The sequence below is a fragment of the Pezoporus flaviventris genome, unplaced genomic scaffold (genome assembly GCF_033815535.1).
Source record: "Pezoporus flaviventris isolate CSIRO_AGI_PZ_B2104156 unplaced genomic scaffold, CSIRO_AGI_Pfla_v1 ptg000002l, whole genome shotgun sequence".
Lineage (NCBI taxonomy): Eukaryota > Metazoa > Chordata > Aves > Psittaciformes > Psittacidae > Pezoporus > Pezoporus flaviventris.
This window is the reverse complement of record NW_026892550.1, coordinates 61,666,168-61,684,485: the sequence shown is the minus strand read 5'-3', so window position 1 is coordinate 61,684,485 and position 18,318 is coordinate 61,666,168. Positions and strand designations below refer to the sequence as shown.

Here is an 18,318-nt window from a genome sequence, read left to right as displayed (position 1 = left end):
TGGCATGCCTAGGCTTGCTGAAATCTTCATGATATTTCCGCAGCACCATTTCTTGCCATTATTTTGATTAGCTTTATCACATTTACCACTAACAATCTCATCCCCATACTAGCTGCCTTTACCTACATGGCTATTACCAGGGAAAGATCAAATAAAGGCTTGCATGCTAATTTGAATATTATAATTACCTTCAAAAGAACATCATGGACCTATCACAGAATAGGGTTGTTTATTATTAACACTGATTTCTGGGGCTTGAAATAAACAGTATTTGGATAGAAATTAAATGGGCATTTGCATTATATTAAGGAGTATATTTACTTCATATACCCATCAAACTGTTTTTGTAAACAGATAAGGGTTTTATTGCCTGTTTCCAGGCAACAACTTGGCCCTTACGCATCCTTTTCTATTCTCTAACCACAGAAGAATAAACTAGAGCCCCAACCTATGAACATGCTATATTTATGTTCCTAAGACAGTACCTGGGGTTTTGGTAGTGCAATTTCATCCATAGATCCAAAACCACTTTAGTAAGCTGAACAGGACTCCTACAGAGAATCAGAGAACACTAAAATGACTAGCCTAAGATCACACAGAAAACTAACAGCAGAGACGTGAACAGAATGGATCCAACGTGGCTGAGACATGCTTTAAATTACTGTATATTTTCTGAAAGATGAAAAAATTGAGCCTAAAAGGTAAGTCCTCTAGAGGAAAGCTATTTCAGTAAAGCAGGAAAAGAAAATTAAAGTTGTCAAATATAAATACAAAATACTATAATTAGTGTGACAATGTAATTAGATCACTGGTTGGAAAGAGATTCTTAATTCACAGCATGTTTAAATACATGTCACAACAATAGGCTCCTGTAAACTACTAATGTGCAATTAAAGTGCCTGTTATTTACCAGAAAAAAACTAACTGGTGAAAAGAAGAAATAATAATCATTTCTGCATTATTTCATTGGAAATAAAAAGCCCTGTTGCCTTTTAATACACTTCTGATTTTTATAATTCCAACTTTGCCAGTATGCAGCTGTCTGAGAAAATATTTCATGACAGAGATCCAGAGAATACAGTCACAAATGCTTGTGTCAGTAATATTGACACAAAGCTAAACAAAACAGCAAACATTTTTGTAGCAGTGCACAGTAACTGCAAGCCTCAGTACGACTGCTAATGTTTTCCAAACACACAAAGCTCATGCAAATTCCTAATTAGGAAAAACATTTTAATAGTTACTCTTCCCTTTCTTACAAAAAAAAAATCTCAAAACAAAACCACAAACAAACTACATATTGTTTATACACATAAACCAAAACCAAGCAAAGTGAAAACCAAATTCCAGCTAAAGAAAGAAAAGTAACATTCTAATGCTTGGGCTGATGCTGTATGCTGAATCTTAGCCCCTAAAGCATTTTCAGCATGCACTAAGAGAAGCCATAACAGCAGCACTGAGTAAAACAGCAGTGTCATGAACAGGTGTGGCTATAACAAAACTGGTAAAGTGAGACAAGTTTCTATCTTTCAGATAGATAGCAAGGAAGGAAAATGCTAAGCAAAATGGTTATGGCTATTTTTATTTCTGATTGTCCACTCCTGTTTTCCTAATTTTTTTTTTACACAGCAACAAATCACGTATATTAAACCCCAGTCCACTGTCTTAGTCTTAAGTTTCCTCAAAGTATACATCAGCTTCTACACCCCATTCCCCCCTCCCCCTCCCCCCCCCAATTACTAGGGTATTTATCTGTCACCTGGTGCATTAAAGCAGCATTCACACGTATGAAAAATAATGCTTGCAAGGATTTTTCATTTTGTTTTCACAGAGCCATTAATCATGCTTATCTGTATTTCAGGGTAATGGACTGACTTCTGTGGGTCTTTGTCTTGATACTGGAAGAGGAACACTAGCATTATCAGTTTATACACAATCTTTCTGTTACGTTTTAAGATTGCTGTCATGCTCTGAAGGCTCATGCCACAAAACCCCATTCATGTTACTGGGGTTTATGAAGGTTTATTTCAGGCTTTCAGCAGCTTGGTTCAAGCCAAAGACCCTCACTCACTACCTGTCATGAGTGCTGAATGACAAAGTGCTCCTCTGTGGTTTGGTAGCAACTCGGACAGCTTCGCTCCAAGTAGAGGCATAACAAACTTGAGTTGCCAAAGTCTTTTAAATACCCTTATTGCATGAATATGTATCCAGCTCCTGGATCAGAGCTGACCAAACACTGTGAAAAGTGCAAGTCAGGGTTGTATCCCATCCTCCCCCAAAGAAAGGAAGTGTGGTACCCAGCTGGGTTAGGAAATAGCATCTCACCTGACCAGGACTACAGAGAGCTGTAGCAGAAGGAAGGGAGCACTGAGTTCATCCCACAGATATCTCTTACAAGCAAGATAATTAGTATTCTCAGCTTTTTACCCTGAATTTACCATTTCTCCTTTGCTTGGCTTTACTTCTCCTACCAGTGCTCCCCTGTGTTCCCATCTTCCTCCTTGCTCTTTGGCTCCGGTATTCAGGGGCTCTTTTTCTGTTTGCATTTCTCTCTTCCTCCTTTTTCCTCCTCTTCCCCACTTCCATGCTTCTAGCCTGCTTGGTTTTGCTTCGCAAGACCTTTGCTTCTGCTTACTTGCAGCAGCGTAAATTTTGGGCACTTCCACTAAAATCACTCAGTTCCACTAAGCCCAGTGGGCAGTAAAATCATAGTCCCTGTGCAACTGAGAGAAGTGAGTTAGGCAGTGTGGTATGGAGTACATTTAATTTTTCTCCCTTTTTGTGTCCTCACTCTGCCCATTTCATGTAATAACTTTGCAAACCTGAGGAAAAGCTACTAAGAGAAAAGCTGTTCGTCGTGACCTTCAACAACAGCAAGGAAGAGTGAAAAGATTGCTCTTACAGTCTGGTATAGGAAAGTCCTGTTTGCTCTCCACTGCTCCAGGGTATTCCAGCTTGCCTCCAAGGCTGTGTTTTATCAGCCCTAGTCAAAAGCTACTGTTTCTCTACTAGCCTGCACAACTCAAAGCTATTTATCCATCCTCCAGCTTTGTAGCCAGTGTAACCTCCCATATCTTCGCCTTTCCCCTCTGCTACTTTCACATTTTGTAGTCACCTTCTTAAAAGGCCCATGAAAATACTATGCTGCACTTCACTACATTTAGTTAACTGTAAAATAATAATAATAAAAAATCCTAAAAGATGTGAAGGTATTTTTAAGAGAATTTAAATATAGGACTCTTTTCATCTAGCTATCACTGCAGTAATATAAATGAAGCAAATTAATTTTAATGCTCCAAGGTACTGATTCTGTGTCACTGTCACTGACAGGATCCAACTAGACTTTATGAGATGGCATTTGACTTTATGGAAGTGAGCACTATGCACGCATTTACAATTTTACAGGGACTTTAAGCTGTCATGCTGAAAAATGTTTATAAAACATTAATCAAAAAATGCCTCTTTAATACAATGCATTGTCTGAAAGATGTTAGAAGGCACATATTGTAAATGGATTCTTTTTCTGACTAAAGTAATTTCTACCAAAAGCCTTTCCCCACTGCTATACCAGTACACAGTGTTGAGAGATAAAGAGCACTTTCTGAGCACATTACTACCTGATCCAAACACTTGGGAAATCACTAATGTACAGCATGCCATATTTCCATGTCACACATGACACATTTGTCTAAAATTACCCAACAGAATTTGACATTGCAGCACATTCCATAGCAGAGCTTTCAACTGACATCTGCCAAGTAAGAACTTCAAGTAGGAGCTTTCTTCTTCTAACAAGCAAGTAAGAGTTTTCTTTTATCCTATACCCATGACGGAAGTGATAAAACAATAAGTACTGGAAATCAGGGTGGGTTTTCTTTCTATTTTAATATGTTTATTTTATGCTTGCTGAATGTGTAAGCTCCCCTTAAAGCACTGTTTTATCATCTGCTGTTTTCTATCATATTGCAATGGGTTCAGAGAACTTAATAGAACATTTTTATTACCACTGAAACATCGGCCATTATCTCTCACACCAAAGCAGAATTATTGCTAGATGCTCTACTTATATACTTCACTGTATAGGTTTTTCCCCTTCAATGTCTTCATAACAAACAAATTATCCTAAAACTTTATTGCTTTCATTACTGAAACACATTCCAAATCACAAAACACTGCAGCATTTACTTCTTAGGAAAAGAGGTTTGGGACAAAACAAAGAGGTCATCACTAGGGCTATGGAACAACCAGGCGCTGAGGATTCAGAATGCCAAACCACCCTCACAAAGCAGTGAAAAGCCTTAGCCTCTGGATTTTCAGTTCTCTCTTCTACTTGTCTATACATTTCAGTTGCTGTAATTTTCAAGTGCAATATGCAAAACTGAATCAAGTGTATGATGGTAGCTTCTGTGACATTCTCCACAGTCCTCTTTCTGAAGGATACTCTTAGGACTTGATGTGAGGGGAACATTAGTAGGTCAAATAGCTATTTTATTTTTTTTTTCAATGGAAAGAAGACCTGTAAAGAGGAGCATATATTACATTAAACCCCTCCTAAGCTACCAGAGCGTTTTTTTTTCTGTGCTTATCCCTGCAAAGGCAGTGCCAAATGGGCTGAGTGACTGCATGGTGGGTAAGGGTGCAAGATCTGAGCAAAATCCAGATTAGAAAAAGGTTGTTCATACAGGTGGCTACCAGAATGACAAGATGCTGCTAATCTCCTGTTTTGAAAACTTTCTTAAGGGTTTTCCTGTTTCTTCCCAGGCAAATCACATTGCTATGGCTAATTTTGAGGAGATAAAAGTACATATACTATGCCTATCCTCAGTGAAGACTAGTTGGGCAAATGTTTCTTGCCCTTGTTCAGACTGTTATGACATACTGAGATCACAATAGGAGAAAATGCTTTTGACAAATTAACTGGTTAAAGATTCTTTTTCCTGCATGCATGCCCTCTCCAAAGTGTGTACTGAACTCAAGTTAAATGCTTTTCCTTTAGGACCAGTTTTTTTTCAGGAATGGGAATAGCTGAACGGTACCTGACAACACAAATACTTGCTTGCTGCTGAGTATTTCCATTTCAGCTGAAGAAAGCATCTTCTGACATAATATGAAATCACCTTTCATTGGGGGAGAACAGAATACTTGAAGCTGAGCCAAAACCAAGAACCAAGTTCTTCCCCAGCTGGAAAATTCCTTAGAGGATAATCTGACAGTCCTTTTCCAGCCCCACTCCAGCTGTAACTCAGATTTCTTTTGCCCTTAGCCAAAATAACCTAGACCTTACAGTCACTTTGCAAAGGAATGAAGGCTGAGAAAAGTAATTGACAACTTTTTCTACTCTCTTGTCCAGAAGAAAATAACAGCGCCACAGTAAGATTTCATCTGCAGTAGCTAGACAATAGTTTACAGAAGTAAAATGGTTTGTGGCATTTTTGGTTCCATCACACCTCGATGATAAGGCCTAGTGTTACCATGGAAATATAACTTTTGCAAGTAGATATGAAGAGATCATCCATCAGCACAACCACAGCTGTCTCCAGGTGATATGACACTTGGTCTCTGGTTGGGAAGATTGTGCAGTGTTTGTTGCATTTGAGACCACATAACCCTTGCCTTTTTGCTGACATATATGCTGTATGAAGACTTATGCTTAAAATATTCTCAGGGGGAAAAAAAAGCAATTTTTTCACTATGTTTTCATATGTCACGTCAATGATAAGTGTAATGGAAAGCAAAAACCAGGCTCACAAACTGGTAAAAACCAAGTATCTGAGGGGGAAGCTTTACAAGGGACTGGTGAGACATTAAGGGAGTCTGGAAGAGCTACAGGAGGAAACTGCAAAATGGAGCACCATCCTAGTTCAGTTTGGAGCTCTGCATGGATCCTGATCTTCAAAGTAATTCTCACTTTCACCCCTCTCTCCTTGGGAAAGAAAAATGATTTATCAGAATATTCAACAAGCCCTTCCAGTACGAATTATTGGGAAGTCTTTGTACTGAATCAGAGTGATATGGTCACATATTGTAATTATGCTAGAATGCAAGAATTTCGCTGAGCCCCACACTAGGTTGTAAAGGACTAGACTGGTCTAATATTTAAGTAAAGAAAGAGAGGAAGAAAGAAACAAATGAGAAATAAGATATTTCTTTTGCTGTAACTCTAACCAGAATAAAAAAAAAAGAAGAAGAAGAAAACCTAATATGATTGGAATGTTTTTACTCATTCTTTGTGTAACTGGCTCACTATACCCATCACAGAAATCAGTAATTTAAGTGCAGTTAGTAGGATGCAGCACATCTTGATACTATCAAAGTTTTAAGTAAAAAGTACAGTTTGGCTATTTCTGGGTTTTCAACGGGTGCATTTAGATTGGAAGTGATGTTCAATGAACAACACAGGCAATCTTACCAGCTGCTAACAATGAAACATTTAACACCAACAACTGAAGACTAGTGCCTTAGACTCCACCTGTCTGACAATCTGGTAGTAGCAATTAGGTAACAGGGAATTCAAGAATGAACTGAACCACCATAAGTCATATTTTATGTGTGACTTATCTTTAATTTGGCACCACAATGTGGGCACAGCAAAGCTGTAAGCCGATCCTCACACTTCAATGGCTTGTCAGGTCACTCTTCATACACATAACATACTCAAGGCACAGGATAAATTGTTCCTTGTAATTCACTAGCAATATCTAAGCTATGAAGTTTAAATGAAAGGAATTTAAGCACTCATTCTCTTCTCTGTAATTCTTGTAACCAACACTTTTTAAAGGCTTAACAGGTTAGACCTACTAATGAAAGGAATTCTGGACAAAGAGATTGACCAATGTCCTAAAACCACAAAGCTGAGATTTGATTAATTTGATTATTTCTTTGAACATTAGTGCCCTTTCCACAAATAGCTGAAGCTAAGATTTCTCAGCATTAAATGTGAATTTTGTTTACACATATTAATAAAAAGTCATTATAAACATGTTTTATAATTGTTCTTATTATATTTGTAAACATGAGCAGGAAAGGATTATGCTCCAAACTGTTTCATGCTATCTTTTAATAGATTTTTGTAAACCTGTTTTCCTCCTGAAACCTTGTTTCAAATGAAAATATGATACACAAATTCATTATAAATGGTGAAACAAGAAAACACTTATTTTTATTAAAAAAAAAAAAAGTTAGGAATACTAGCATAATTTTTCTTTTAACTCTGTCTTCATCAGATTTCAGTGGCCAAGAGAATACATGTAGCCAGACTTCAGTGCTCCAGACATTTGGGAAGGCATTTTGAGAAAACAGCTCACTACCTAGAATAACTGAGGGATACTATTTCCTACTCTAGAACTGTATGGATAAGGGTTATGCATTTGCCAATGGTCATAGGCAGCTTTTAGATGAGGCTCTCTCAGATTCCCAAGGCTATTCTGCAGTAGGGGATTTCTAACTTTTGCTGCTGCTGTTGATTTTTCACATCTTTGCACCCACTATTTTAGAAGTGTCTGGAGTCAGCAGCTCAGACTGGCTGCCAGAAGATGCACTGAGAGCAGCAAATGTAGATGCAACTCTCTCAGAGACACCCAACATCATCTTCAATACTTGCCAGGGTGACACTTGTAGCCTCTGCCAGCTTGAGGTAAAAAAAATATATCTTGAGTCATGTCCAAACGTGGATCTTTTCAAGGGTAACCTGTCAGGTGTCTGCTGAATATAGTGTGGTTTCTTAAAGCAGATAAATTAACTTTAACTGTTTTTGGTGGGGAGGGAGAGCTCTTGTGTCATTATCATTTTACAGATGGGTATGTGTGTTTATTTTTTTCTTTATTATAAAGAGGTATGAGCTTGCTGTCATTAAAAACCTGCAATCTGGTTTTTAGTGTCTGATCCAATTACATGTACATCTGGGAAGACACACAACCAAATAAATAATTGGAGAGGTGCAACTCTGAAATGATAATTGTTATTCATCGATCTCTTTCTGCAAGTTGAGATTGAGAGATGTAAACTTCAAGTGAATGAGATCTCCTGGGTGAGATTCTTCAGTTCAAACACAGCAAACAACTGTTGTCCTCTGATGCACATTTTAGTACTGCTGGAGGCAAACTTTCTAAATATTAATAAAAAAGCTATACAGATGAAAAGGAAGCCCTGGGAGCTGGTACAGAATTTCTTGCTACATTCTAAGTCTAATCAAAGAAACATATGTTTCAGGTCAGAAAGGAAAGGAGATTCCCTAATTTACACTAGTATTTCCCCTTCTGGAATCACAGAAAGGACAAAATTGAGTAAACTGTGGTAGATTAGAGATGCTATATGGTGAATCTTGTGATTATAAAAACTCTGTCTCCAAAAGCCACTATAACTCACTGGACTATGCCATTTCCTACTTTCAGATTGGTTTGCAGCGTATTTCCTTCCTGAAAGTATATCCCCTAGGGATACTCTGGTCTGAAAGAGATAAACAAGGGGTGCTGGCCCAGCCACGTATATGAGTAGCAAGGGAGAATAAGAAAGATGCTCTGGCAGAGACATCCCAGCAACCACAGCCTATTCAAAACAGTCAGTCTGACTTCTTGCAGAGATAACCCCCTCAAGTGAGTGGTGGCCTTAGTATTTGAGAAATGTCTGTGCAAACATTCATATTATTCCTAATGACAGAAATCTTCAGTCTATATTTCATTTTGCTAATATTCTGATATGGCAGCTGTGCTGGAAATAGCAGCATTTCCCACATATTCTTTGGGGTCCACTGACAACAAAGACATGCCAATTACATGGTAATAACCTGAATGATAATATTGTTTGGTAGGAACCAAACATTCGTTCTAGAGGACTGCTGAGCTAGAAAAGGCAATCCATCTACCCTCAAGTTGGGCTACAAAAAAAGATGTTAGCATGAGAGAAGTGCAGCAGATCCAGGTGATTCTGCTCTCCCTGCTATCATCTCATGTAACACAAATCCCTCTGTTCTTGTTTTCCAGAGACAGGGAGAGGTCTAAGAGAAGGGGAATTACAGAGCTGAGGAAAAAGCCCATTTGCTCCTTCCAAACAAATGCTAGGCAAAAGACTGAAAAGACGAGAAAAACCTTTCATTTTGGCCCAAAGAAATACCATATCAAAACCCATTGAAGGGTTAAGTCCCCATAGATTGCAGAAGCAGGAATGGGAGAGAGTTTCTAACTCTTTGACAGTAGTGAGGGGTACATACTGACCTAGACACAGCCTCCACAAGACACTTAAGACTTTCAAGCATATTCCTCCCTTGTGCCCTACTAATTCTAGGCAGAGGAACAGACAGATCACTTTCACATCATGCTACTGGACACAGAGGGAAGAAATGAGAGTTAAAGTCAGTAACAGGTAAGAAAATACACAAATTCAAGGACTAATAACACCAAGAAGTATGCTATGATGCCAGGAGTAATACCTCCTGTTCAACACTCAGAAAAATTTCAAAAGTATCAAAAGTCTTTATTGGAAACTTTGTGAGAGCAATTAGCCAGGATTAGTATAGCCTGTACACTCACCTAGGGCAATGCACCTGATTTTACCGTCTTACTTTCTATTACAGAATTATTAAGAGATGCTTCTCTTTTAAAAATTAAAATTATCTACCTTATTTTAACACAAGTTAGAACATTTTGGCATTTTCCTGACTAAAGGAAAAAGGCAATTGTCACCACACAGTAAGAGCCTGGGCTGGATTAGTACAGCATTTCATAGAGTTTGGATGTAGGAAAAAACAGATGAAGCAAAACCCCAGCTAATATTAAACAACAGTGGTTTAGGCTGTGCGAATACATTATTTATCTCTGAAAAATCTTGTAAGGGGATATCTGTAGAGAACATGAGTAAACTATAGATAGCTATGAGCAGATTGGAGCTATATGTGAGCACGATGCACTCTGTCACATTGTGCAGCTGGGGAACTTGGGGGAAGGCATGGGCTGATTAATCCATAGCCTAGACAATCTGCTCACAGACAATTGTGGTGTCTGTGACTGTGCTTGAGCATTACAGCAGGCTTTTAAGAATTGTTCAAGTACAGAATACTGGTTCCTGACTTGTGCAGTAAAAAGCTGAGTATTTAAAAAATAGATTTGAATGAAATGAAAACATTACAAAATAAAATTAGCACTTTGCCTTTTATTTGCAAAATTAATTCTAGAAATTTTGATTGCATTACTTTAAGAATACCATGCTGAAAGAAATGCTACGCTGATAAATCCAAATGAGGAAAAATGCACTCTGCATCATAAACAACACCCTGGTTTTATTACAAGATGCAGTTATTTTGGGTTTGTTTCCTTTTATTTTTTTTTTTTTTTTTTTTTACTAATCTGCTGTTCATCATAGCCACAGTATTAACATTTGCACTTGTGGTAGCCAAACTAGGTAGCAGTACTCCATTTTCTGCTGATAAAGTGGAAATTTTTTTTTTTACAATCCTGCATTTTACTTCTGGAGTTGTAACTTCTGGCTAGCAATTTCTCTGCAAAAAAACAGAATACTGTTCTGGACTTGGCTGCAACTTTTGTGTGAGTGCAAGCAACAACTGCGGTATTTTTTTTAGATAAACCACACTGATAGCTTTGCACTTCCTTGAGGCCTCTTCTCTTCTCACTGAATGAACTCCAGGGAATGGCATCATGTCGGGCTTTCCAGATGGATTATGTGAAGCCATAGCTCAATGTCATTTTCAATAGCAAGGCTCATAATTAAAGGTCAAATAGTCACTTCATCTGCAATCAATCAATAGAAGAAGTACTAATACTAAGTACTAATCAATCAATGGCAAATGCACTAATAAAAGCCATGCATCAAATGTCCGCATATGTGTGTGCTCACATGTACTGTGCATATATGTGAGTAGGGAGAAGGAGAGAAAAAGAACAAAGTGTGGGTGAATATGCCAGAGGGCATTGTGAATACTATATTTATCTTCACTCCTTGTAACTTTATATCCTGTTTCAGTCATTGAGTGAAATACAAATAAACATTAGTTTTTCTGCATATGTGATGTATTGTATTAAAAAAACCTGCCAAAGCACCCACTTCTATGCAGAAATATCAGCTTGTGTTCCTAAGAAACACAAAGGCACCTACCCTGTGTAATTTGTCCTTACACAAACATACCCCGCACTCTGATCTTTGAGACAAAAAAGTGTGTCAACTGTTGTGTCTACAAAATAAAATGCAACATATGGGAACAGCACTCATCTCTGTGCAGAGCAAGCACTTATTCATGGATTCAACAGTAGAAGTGGCAGTTGGCCTCATGAGCATGCACTGCATGGGAATTAGTTGGTTTCATAATATGGTGTGGGAGAAAGTGACTTACAAAAGTCTTCTCATGCCTCTCCTATTACCACTTCTGAAGCTTTAAAGCTGTCAGCTCTTCTTCCGCTTTAGCTGGTGCTATTCTAAGCTCCCCAGGGAATGGGCCAGACATACCTATTTGGAGCTTCACCTGCCAAGCTGAGAGAAATCAGTTTCAAAGTGAAAGAACAAGTGTTGGGGGGTCGGTCATTTATACACTACCACCAGAATCTTGAAGCCAAACAAAGCAGAGCTCCATAATGAATGTGAAATCAGACCCTTAGCTCTTGCTTTCAGGCATTGTAATGACAGAAGGAGAGGGAAAAGCTCTCTCTGCCACAAGTGAAGATTTCTCGTTGCATGGTTTATATAGTAGACAAATATGAACATATGTTCATATGGACAAATAGTAATATGACAGAACAACAAAAGAGTAATGGCCAAAATACCTGCATCTGTCCTTGTTTCTGCTAAGATCAGGGTGGACAATACTGTGCTGTAGATAGATCTAGTTGTCATTCAGAAATGGCTGATACTTGAAAACAAATTAGATCTACTTTGCTTCCACCTTCAGTGAAGGAATAAATGACAGCTACTCTGGTTAACATTCCTGTTTACATCACCAGCTCGGGGGCATTCCTCAATGCACTACAGCTCCCTGTTTGCATAGAAATGTTTATCAGCTCTATTTTATCTGGACCTGGTACTAATATCAAAGAGAGTAGAATACCAGCAGTTTCAAAAAAGCCAGCTTGGAACTGATACACAGGAGGCACACCTACATAGTGCATGCACTGTAGGGGTGCACATAAGAGCAGCAAGGCCCTAAGGCTTACCAAAGATGGGCTCCCAGGCACTGCCAAAAAGAGCATTTCCCCATTAGGACTGGTGCTCAATTCAGGATAAGCTGCTGCTGGCCTCATGGCAAGACAAGCCTGGGAGCTTCAAAGAAACCTCGACAAAGCTGAGCCCCAGAGATGGAATACAGCAAGGGGAGCACAGGTCCCAACAACCCAGTGATCTCAACACAGGTCCTAAGCAGTAAGGAAAGGCACTGCAAAAGTGTAAAGCTTAAGCACAAATTACATCATGTGACCAGCTTCCTAGGAGGTAAACTTCTTTCTATGAAACACCAGCTCTTCAAGGATTAAGTAAATCAGTCTGTCCTGAAGCTGACAAACAGAACAATCAGTAGCTGAGAAGCAGTCACACAATACTGTATTCCACCACTTACCCGTTTCAACTTTCACACTTATTCATGAGACATCTGTATTAGAAGGGTAAAAGTATTTATGGTTGGGGAAAAGCTGTACGAGTCCTTGTAGTCAAGGTGGCCAAAGCAGTTTTGTTGGTGTGCTTGGGCAAAGAAAGATGCAAATTAAAAAGCCTGACTCACTGGGCTGTGCTAATGAGAGCAGTAATTTGAAAACAGAAAAAAGTGAGCCAGAAAGTCAAGCAAGTTAGGGAACTCAAACTAGATTCTTCTAAAGGAAAAAATAAAATATTAAAAGGAGAGTATATGAGCAGAAGAAAGGTGAGCCAATTCAGCTGTGTGTATAGGGTGCAGGTAAAGAAAGGCTGCATGACAGGGCTTGGTAGAGTGAGTAGAAGACACAGAGTCCCTTCTTCTGGGTGATGGCAAGCCTCTCTAGGACTTAAATATTTTAAAAAAAGGCTTTGTGCTTATCGTCTTAGTGTCACAGCAAGCTGCAGAAGTATTCAACAGAATGCATATAAACCTGTTTTCACCAGGCAAGGAAGACTTACACATTTGTGCTGTTAAGTACAACCAGCTTCTTTTCTGTATTTATCACAGTTGTGTCCTAGGTTCACACACAGCTCCAAATAGCAAGTACAGTAGTTTGTTATGACCTATGTGTAATGTTTCATTCTATAAATACAGGTGTAACTGTCCTCCTGAATACAGGCTTATTTATTAGTTGAAGCTTCAGTTTCATAGAACATCTGGCTGAAAAAGACCTAATGTCATTCTATCTATGTTCTGCTCCAAGGCAGGATCAACTAGCTAATTCTTGTGTGAGGCTTATCTACAATGACAGGAGATTCAAGTCATCAATAGGCAACATGTTCTAAAGCTAAACTGTTTTACATTAGATGGGTTTCCCTCATTGTAACAAAATCCTTCCGTTTTCAAAGTCCACTGTGAAACAATTACTTTTCACCTTCTTTGCATCAACCTTCCATGCATTTGAAAGTCACTACTGTATTTCACCTATCTTCTCACAGCAATCACCATTGTTTCAACCTTTCTCTGGGGTTCCATTTTTGAGATCTATGATCATCCTCAGCACTCTCCCCGATCTCTTTCCAGTTGGTCCACATAATTTTTGAATTGTGGAGCCCAAACCATCATGCCAACGTCAAAAGCCATAACGTGTTCAAGCAATAAAACTTTTACTACTTCTCTGCAACCCACAGGACCTTATGTGAAATGAGGTCAGGTTAGTTTGGTATGATATACGTTTGACAAATCTATGGGACTGTTACTTGTTTCTTCTTACACTGTTAAAATAATTTATTTGTTTCAGTAGTTTTCTACAAAATTAAGTTAAACGCACTGATCTATAATTCCTTGTCCCCTCCTTGCCTCCATTGTGAAAAAGAGGCATTATGTTTGCTTTTTTCTTGTCTTCCAGGAACTCTTTCACTTCCCGCAGACTTTCAAGGCCACTTGCTAACAGTTCTGCAGCACAGGCCTGGCTGAAGCAAAGAACCCTGAGATAAGTTTCACTATATCAAACTGACTTGGAAAACATCTCACCTAAGTCCCGACTTGTTCTTCCCCTATTCCAGACTGAGTTCTTACCTTTGTTATTGACACTAGCAAATAATTCTCTTTGATGGATACAGTCTTGAAAAGGCATATATTCAGTCACATATGCTTTGTCAAATGCATGTTTTCATATTTTGAAAACCAATAAGAAAATATTCTTGTCATTTCACTGACTGAACATAATGGATGAGGCAGTAGCAAGTGCCTGTAAGTATAACTGATTTAGCAGTATTTTGTGAATTTCCATCAGAACATCTTATTATCACTAAGGAGTCATAAGTGACAAGTATTCCAATGATGTTGTGATAAATGAAATCTAATAAATAAAACTATCCAGAATATCTGCAGACTTAAACACACACATTTTGCTCATGTTAAGCAAAAGACAGTATTGACTATTTGTGGTTTCTGAATACACTACATTTTCATTTTCACTTGTACATCCCAGCCTTTAGGTGTAAGATTTTACTGTGAGACCTTAGAATTTTTCCAGTAACAAACCTAAAACTTTATCAATACCGGATTAGGCCAAAGAACAGGGGAAAAAACAACCAACCAACCAACCACAAAAAAAAAAAAAAAATGACCAAAAAACCCCCAAATCCCCCCAAACTAGAAAGAAAAGTCCATCTTTCCATAAACAAGATGCTCTTACTGTATAACCACCAAAATCTCAGTTGAGAAGACCATACTGTCTGCCCTGTAATAAGCATTTATTTTATCTGTCCAAGAATATCATCCTATGTTTAGTATCATACTTGTATCATTACTTGTCACACTGAAACCAAACCCATTTAAGCAGAAAAGCCAGCAACCAACAACATTATTTTTAAACACAGCAAGGTATGCATGTTACTGTTGTTTTGCTCAAAAGCTTTTCTCCTGACTTACCCAAGGTGAGCGATTTGTGTGTGGAACAGAAAATGATAGCCACTGTGTCTGCTGGTGTGAAACTAGAGTTATTCCTAGAAAAAGAAAGAGTTTTAATAACCTCTGATAGCAAAAACCTTCTTAAAACATCATCGTTCGAATATATTGCTTTGAGGATCTATATGCATGTTCACATCATTTTGATCAGGCCTAGTGACAGAAATAATTCTACACAAAAATGAACAGTAGTGTTTGATTACTTTTTATTTAAGCAGAATTGTTTTTCAGTTGTGGCAAACTCTCTAATGAATATGCTGCCACGTGAAGGAGAGGAAATTCGAACACATGGTATGTAGAGGACAACTTTATTGCAGCCAAGGTTACTTCTTAAAAGTGCTGTACCAGAGTAGTGGCCAGCTTGCCTCTATAAAAAGAAAAAAGAATGATCTACAATTTCTTTTCCTCATATGTAATGTTAACAAAATGCTTAAGTGAGATCATATATCCAGTCTACACTATGAGTACTCCTTAGTAATTATCTTCTGCTTCAGAGAAAAAATGCATCTAAGGGATTACACACTGGGAGTAAGGCCAGGAAGGGTGTAAAATTTACACAGAGAGAGAGAGGTGTGTGACTGGCCAATAGCTCACTCTTTGGCCCAACTTAGGGATCATTTTAAGAGATTCTAAATATTTTCCATAGTGAGTTGGTTATTACTTAATGCATTTTACATTTCACTGTTAGGACATATCATCTTCCCCCCAGGTTAGGTTTAGCAGTTAAAAAGTTATTTAAAAATGCCTCCCAAGGTCAGAGTGTGATCTTGTCACACAGAAATTTTCTTGTGGAACTAAAAAAGCATAAGTAGCTCTAAGACACTGCACCCTTCTTTGTGATTGTCCATTACAGATATTGTATAATTTATACAAAGCGTATCTCTGGAGTCTGCTGTATTGCAGCACTTCCCACTCAGCAGAGTGCTGCTAAGAAAAATACTCCAGTAAGCCTAAGTGAGAGGACAGTGGTGGATGAACTGATCAGCTCAAGTGATGCATTTATTAGCCATTGGCTAACACCATTCTCATGGTACTTTTTTGAGAAGTGAACGTACAACTGTTCTTCCCAGTTGACACTGAAAATTAAAAAAAAAAATAGCTCCACCAAACATGAGTTCAGGACAACTGTCTTTTAAGAATCACCATATAAACATAACAAATTTGACATATACAGAGAAGAGTGAATTGCCAGCCCAGCAAATGTATCTTGAGATGCATAAAGTCAAACTGAGTTCTCTCTCTCATATGTCATCAGCATGTCTGCAGGGCAAATTATACCTTCAGTGACATCTGTGCAAATCCATTTTTTTCAGTGGATGAGGTATAGCAGTGATTGATTGAGATTTAACAACTCTGTAATTAACACACAAGAAAGGACAGAATTCAGGTCCTGCTCTCTTAGCCTATGAAACTCTAACAGAGGAAATGCAGTGAGGACAATATGAAATACCAAAATGAGGTCACCCCTATTCAGAAACCTGCCCTTACACATTTGCATAAACTGTATCACCCAAACCAAAGATATCACACAAAACAAATACTCAAAGGGTTCTGATTCAGCACATTCAATTACCTTGTGGAGAAGAGGAAAGTCAAAAACATGAAGTTCATCTGAATGGAAAATACTGAAAGAGAAACACATTAAAATGAGACTTAGATCACAGAAGTAAAGATCACTTAAATCTCTGCAATTGCTGTGTACATGCCTTCTGCCCCCATACAGCAGGTCATAAGCTAGACAGAACCAAGGCCAAAGAAACTCAATTACAGGTAACCTTTAAATACTGTCTGGAAGAACAATACATATCGTTACATCCAAGGAAGCTAGCTAATACTGGGGCTACACAAGTTCTTCCTGAGGTAACTCGTCTGATCCAATATTTCTTGACACAATGAATAGCAGGAAAGATTGCCCCTGCATGCTGCACATCTGTTTGCACTCGTTTTGCTTATTGTGTTGACACAATAAAATCTCTCAGACATGCTCTGGTGGCCAAGTATTTAAATTTACCTCCTTTCCATTTAACAGGAGAAAGTACAGTGTGTAAGCGTGATCTGATTACAATAACTATTCTCACATGCTGGGTATATTAATCTCCCAATGAATTATCACAATGAAGGGAAGATCATCATAGCTGTTTTCATTCTGAGACAAAGGCTAATTCCTGGACTGGCCAGTGTACATCAGATAAAGCAGCTTTCATTCATGCTCAGCCAGCTTTGTAAGTGTGGATAGTTTTTGAGCATCCTGAGGGGAGCTCTCCTCTCTGCCAGCTCTCCTGACATCCACAGACATTGTGGGATGCACAGAGCCCATGCTTGGTCTGCAGAGATGTGGGGACCAGGGAGAAGCTGGTGGCTTCCCCACTGTGATGTGAGTAGCTGCTGGAACTGCAGAGACAGAGCATCACGCCACAGTGCAGGAACTCCCCACAGAGCTGGAGGAGAAACCCTGAGACCTACACAGACCTTTCCAGGGTGTTTGCAGGTTATGGGAGAAGGGCTTTTGCTTACAGCCCATCTGAGGTGGGTCCTCTCCCTTTTCCTTACAAAACTCGTGAATGCAATAAGGCTAATGTGTCCCACAGGGTAGTGCAAGCTAAGACAATACATTTGATTCTGACCCCAGTTTACAACTGGGGAACATGGCAGGGATATTAGCTATTACCAGTGACATTTTCCATTCTCTTACATACATTTCCTAGGATGTGTAAATGTCACCTCAGCATGCATTTAATTCTTCCCCCATGAAGCAATCCATCGTTCATGAATTACAATTTTTCTACAACTAAGTACATTAATTTAATATGCATGTAAAAAAAAATCCCTTAATATGTATAATTCTGTAAAGCAATAAGCATGTGTTGCTACCAATTATCCCCTGTGCATATTTTTCTGTGGCTAGAATATTAACATAAAAATTACATAAAAACATTAACCAGCAGAATCATAAATGCAGTTTCATCTCAAACTCCTCGTGCTAATTTCGCATCCTGGTATAACACACATCCAATGGCAATACAGAACTTTTTCTAGAATAAAATGTGCAAATTCATGTTCACAACTTCCTTGTTTTCTCTGTCTTACAAATAGTTGAGAAAAAAACAAATGTCTAGTAAGTTCCAAGCAGTTTCAATGCTTACATTAATATTCTTACTAGGAAACTCGAGTTATGCACACTGGCAATGAAAATGTATACAGACTGATTTTCAGTGTATTGCACTGCAAATAGTATATATAATAACTCATAGCACAAATGCAGAGTTGTCTTGCAGAGAAAC

General features: G+C 38.4%; 2 protein-coding genes across 10 annotated transcripts in view; one reads left to right on the top strand and one right to left on the bottom strand.

The window, feature by feature from the left end:
• Positions 1-18,318, bottom strand: part of SLC10A7 (solute carrier family 10 member 7) — a 143,457-nt gene that overhangs the window by 8,981 nt on the left and 116,158 nt on the right. For 8 of the 9 annotated variants that reach the window (XM_061441185.1, XM_061441191.1, XM_061441178.1 and 5 more), the window contains 2 exons: positions 16,611-16,662; positions 15,002-15,075 (listed from right to left, as the gene is read on the bottom strand). In XM_061441185.1, the coding sequence (XP_061297169.1) occupies positions 15,002-15,075; positions 16,611-16,662 (126 nt within the window). Of the gene's footprint in view, positions 1-13,905; positions 14,038-15,001; positions 15,076-16,610; positions 16,663-18,318 lie in introns of those variants that run through there. The other variant, XM_061441199.1, reaches the window with a different exon arrangement.
• LSM6 (LSM6 homolog, U6 small nuclear RNA and mRNA degradation associated) overlaps positions 1-18,318 on the top strand; it is a 64,473-nt gene that overhangs the window by 40,527 nt on the left and 5,628 nt on the right. The window lies entirely within an intron of this gene.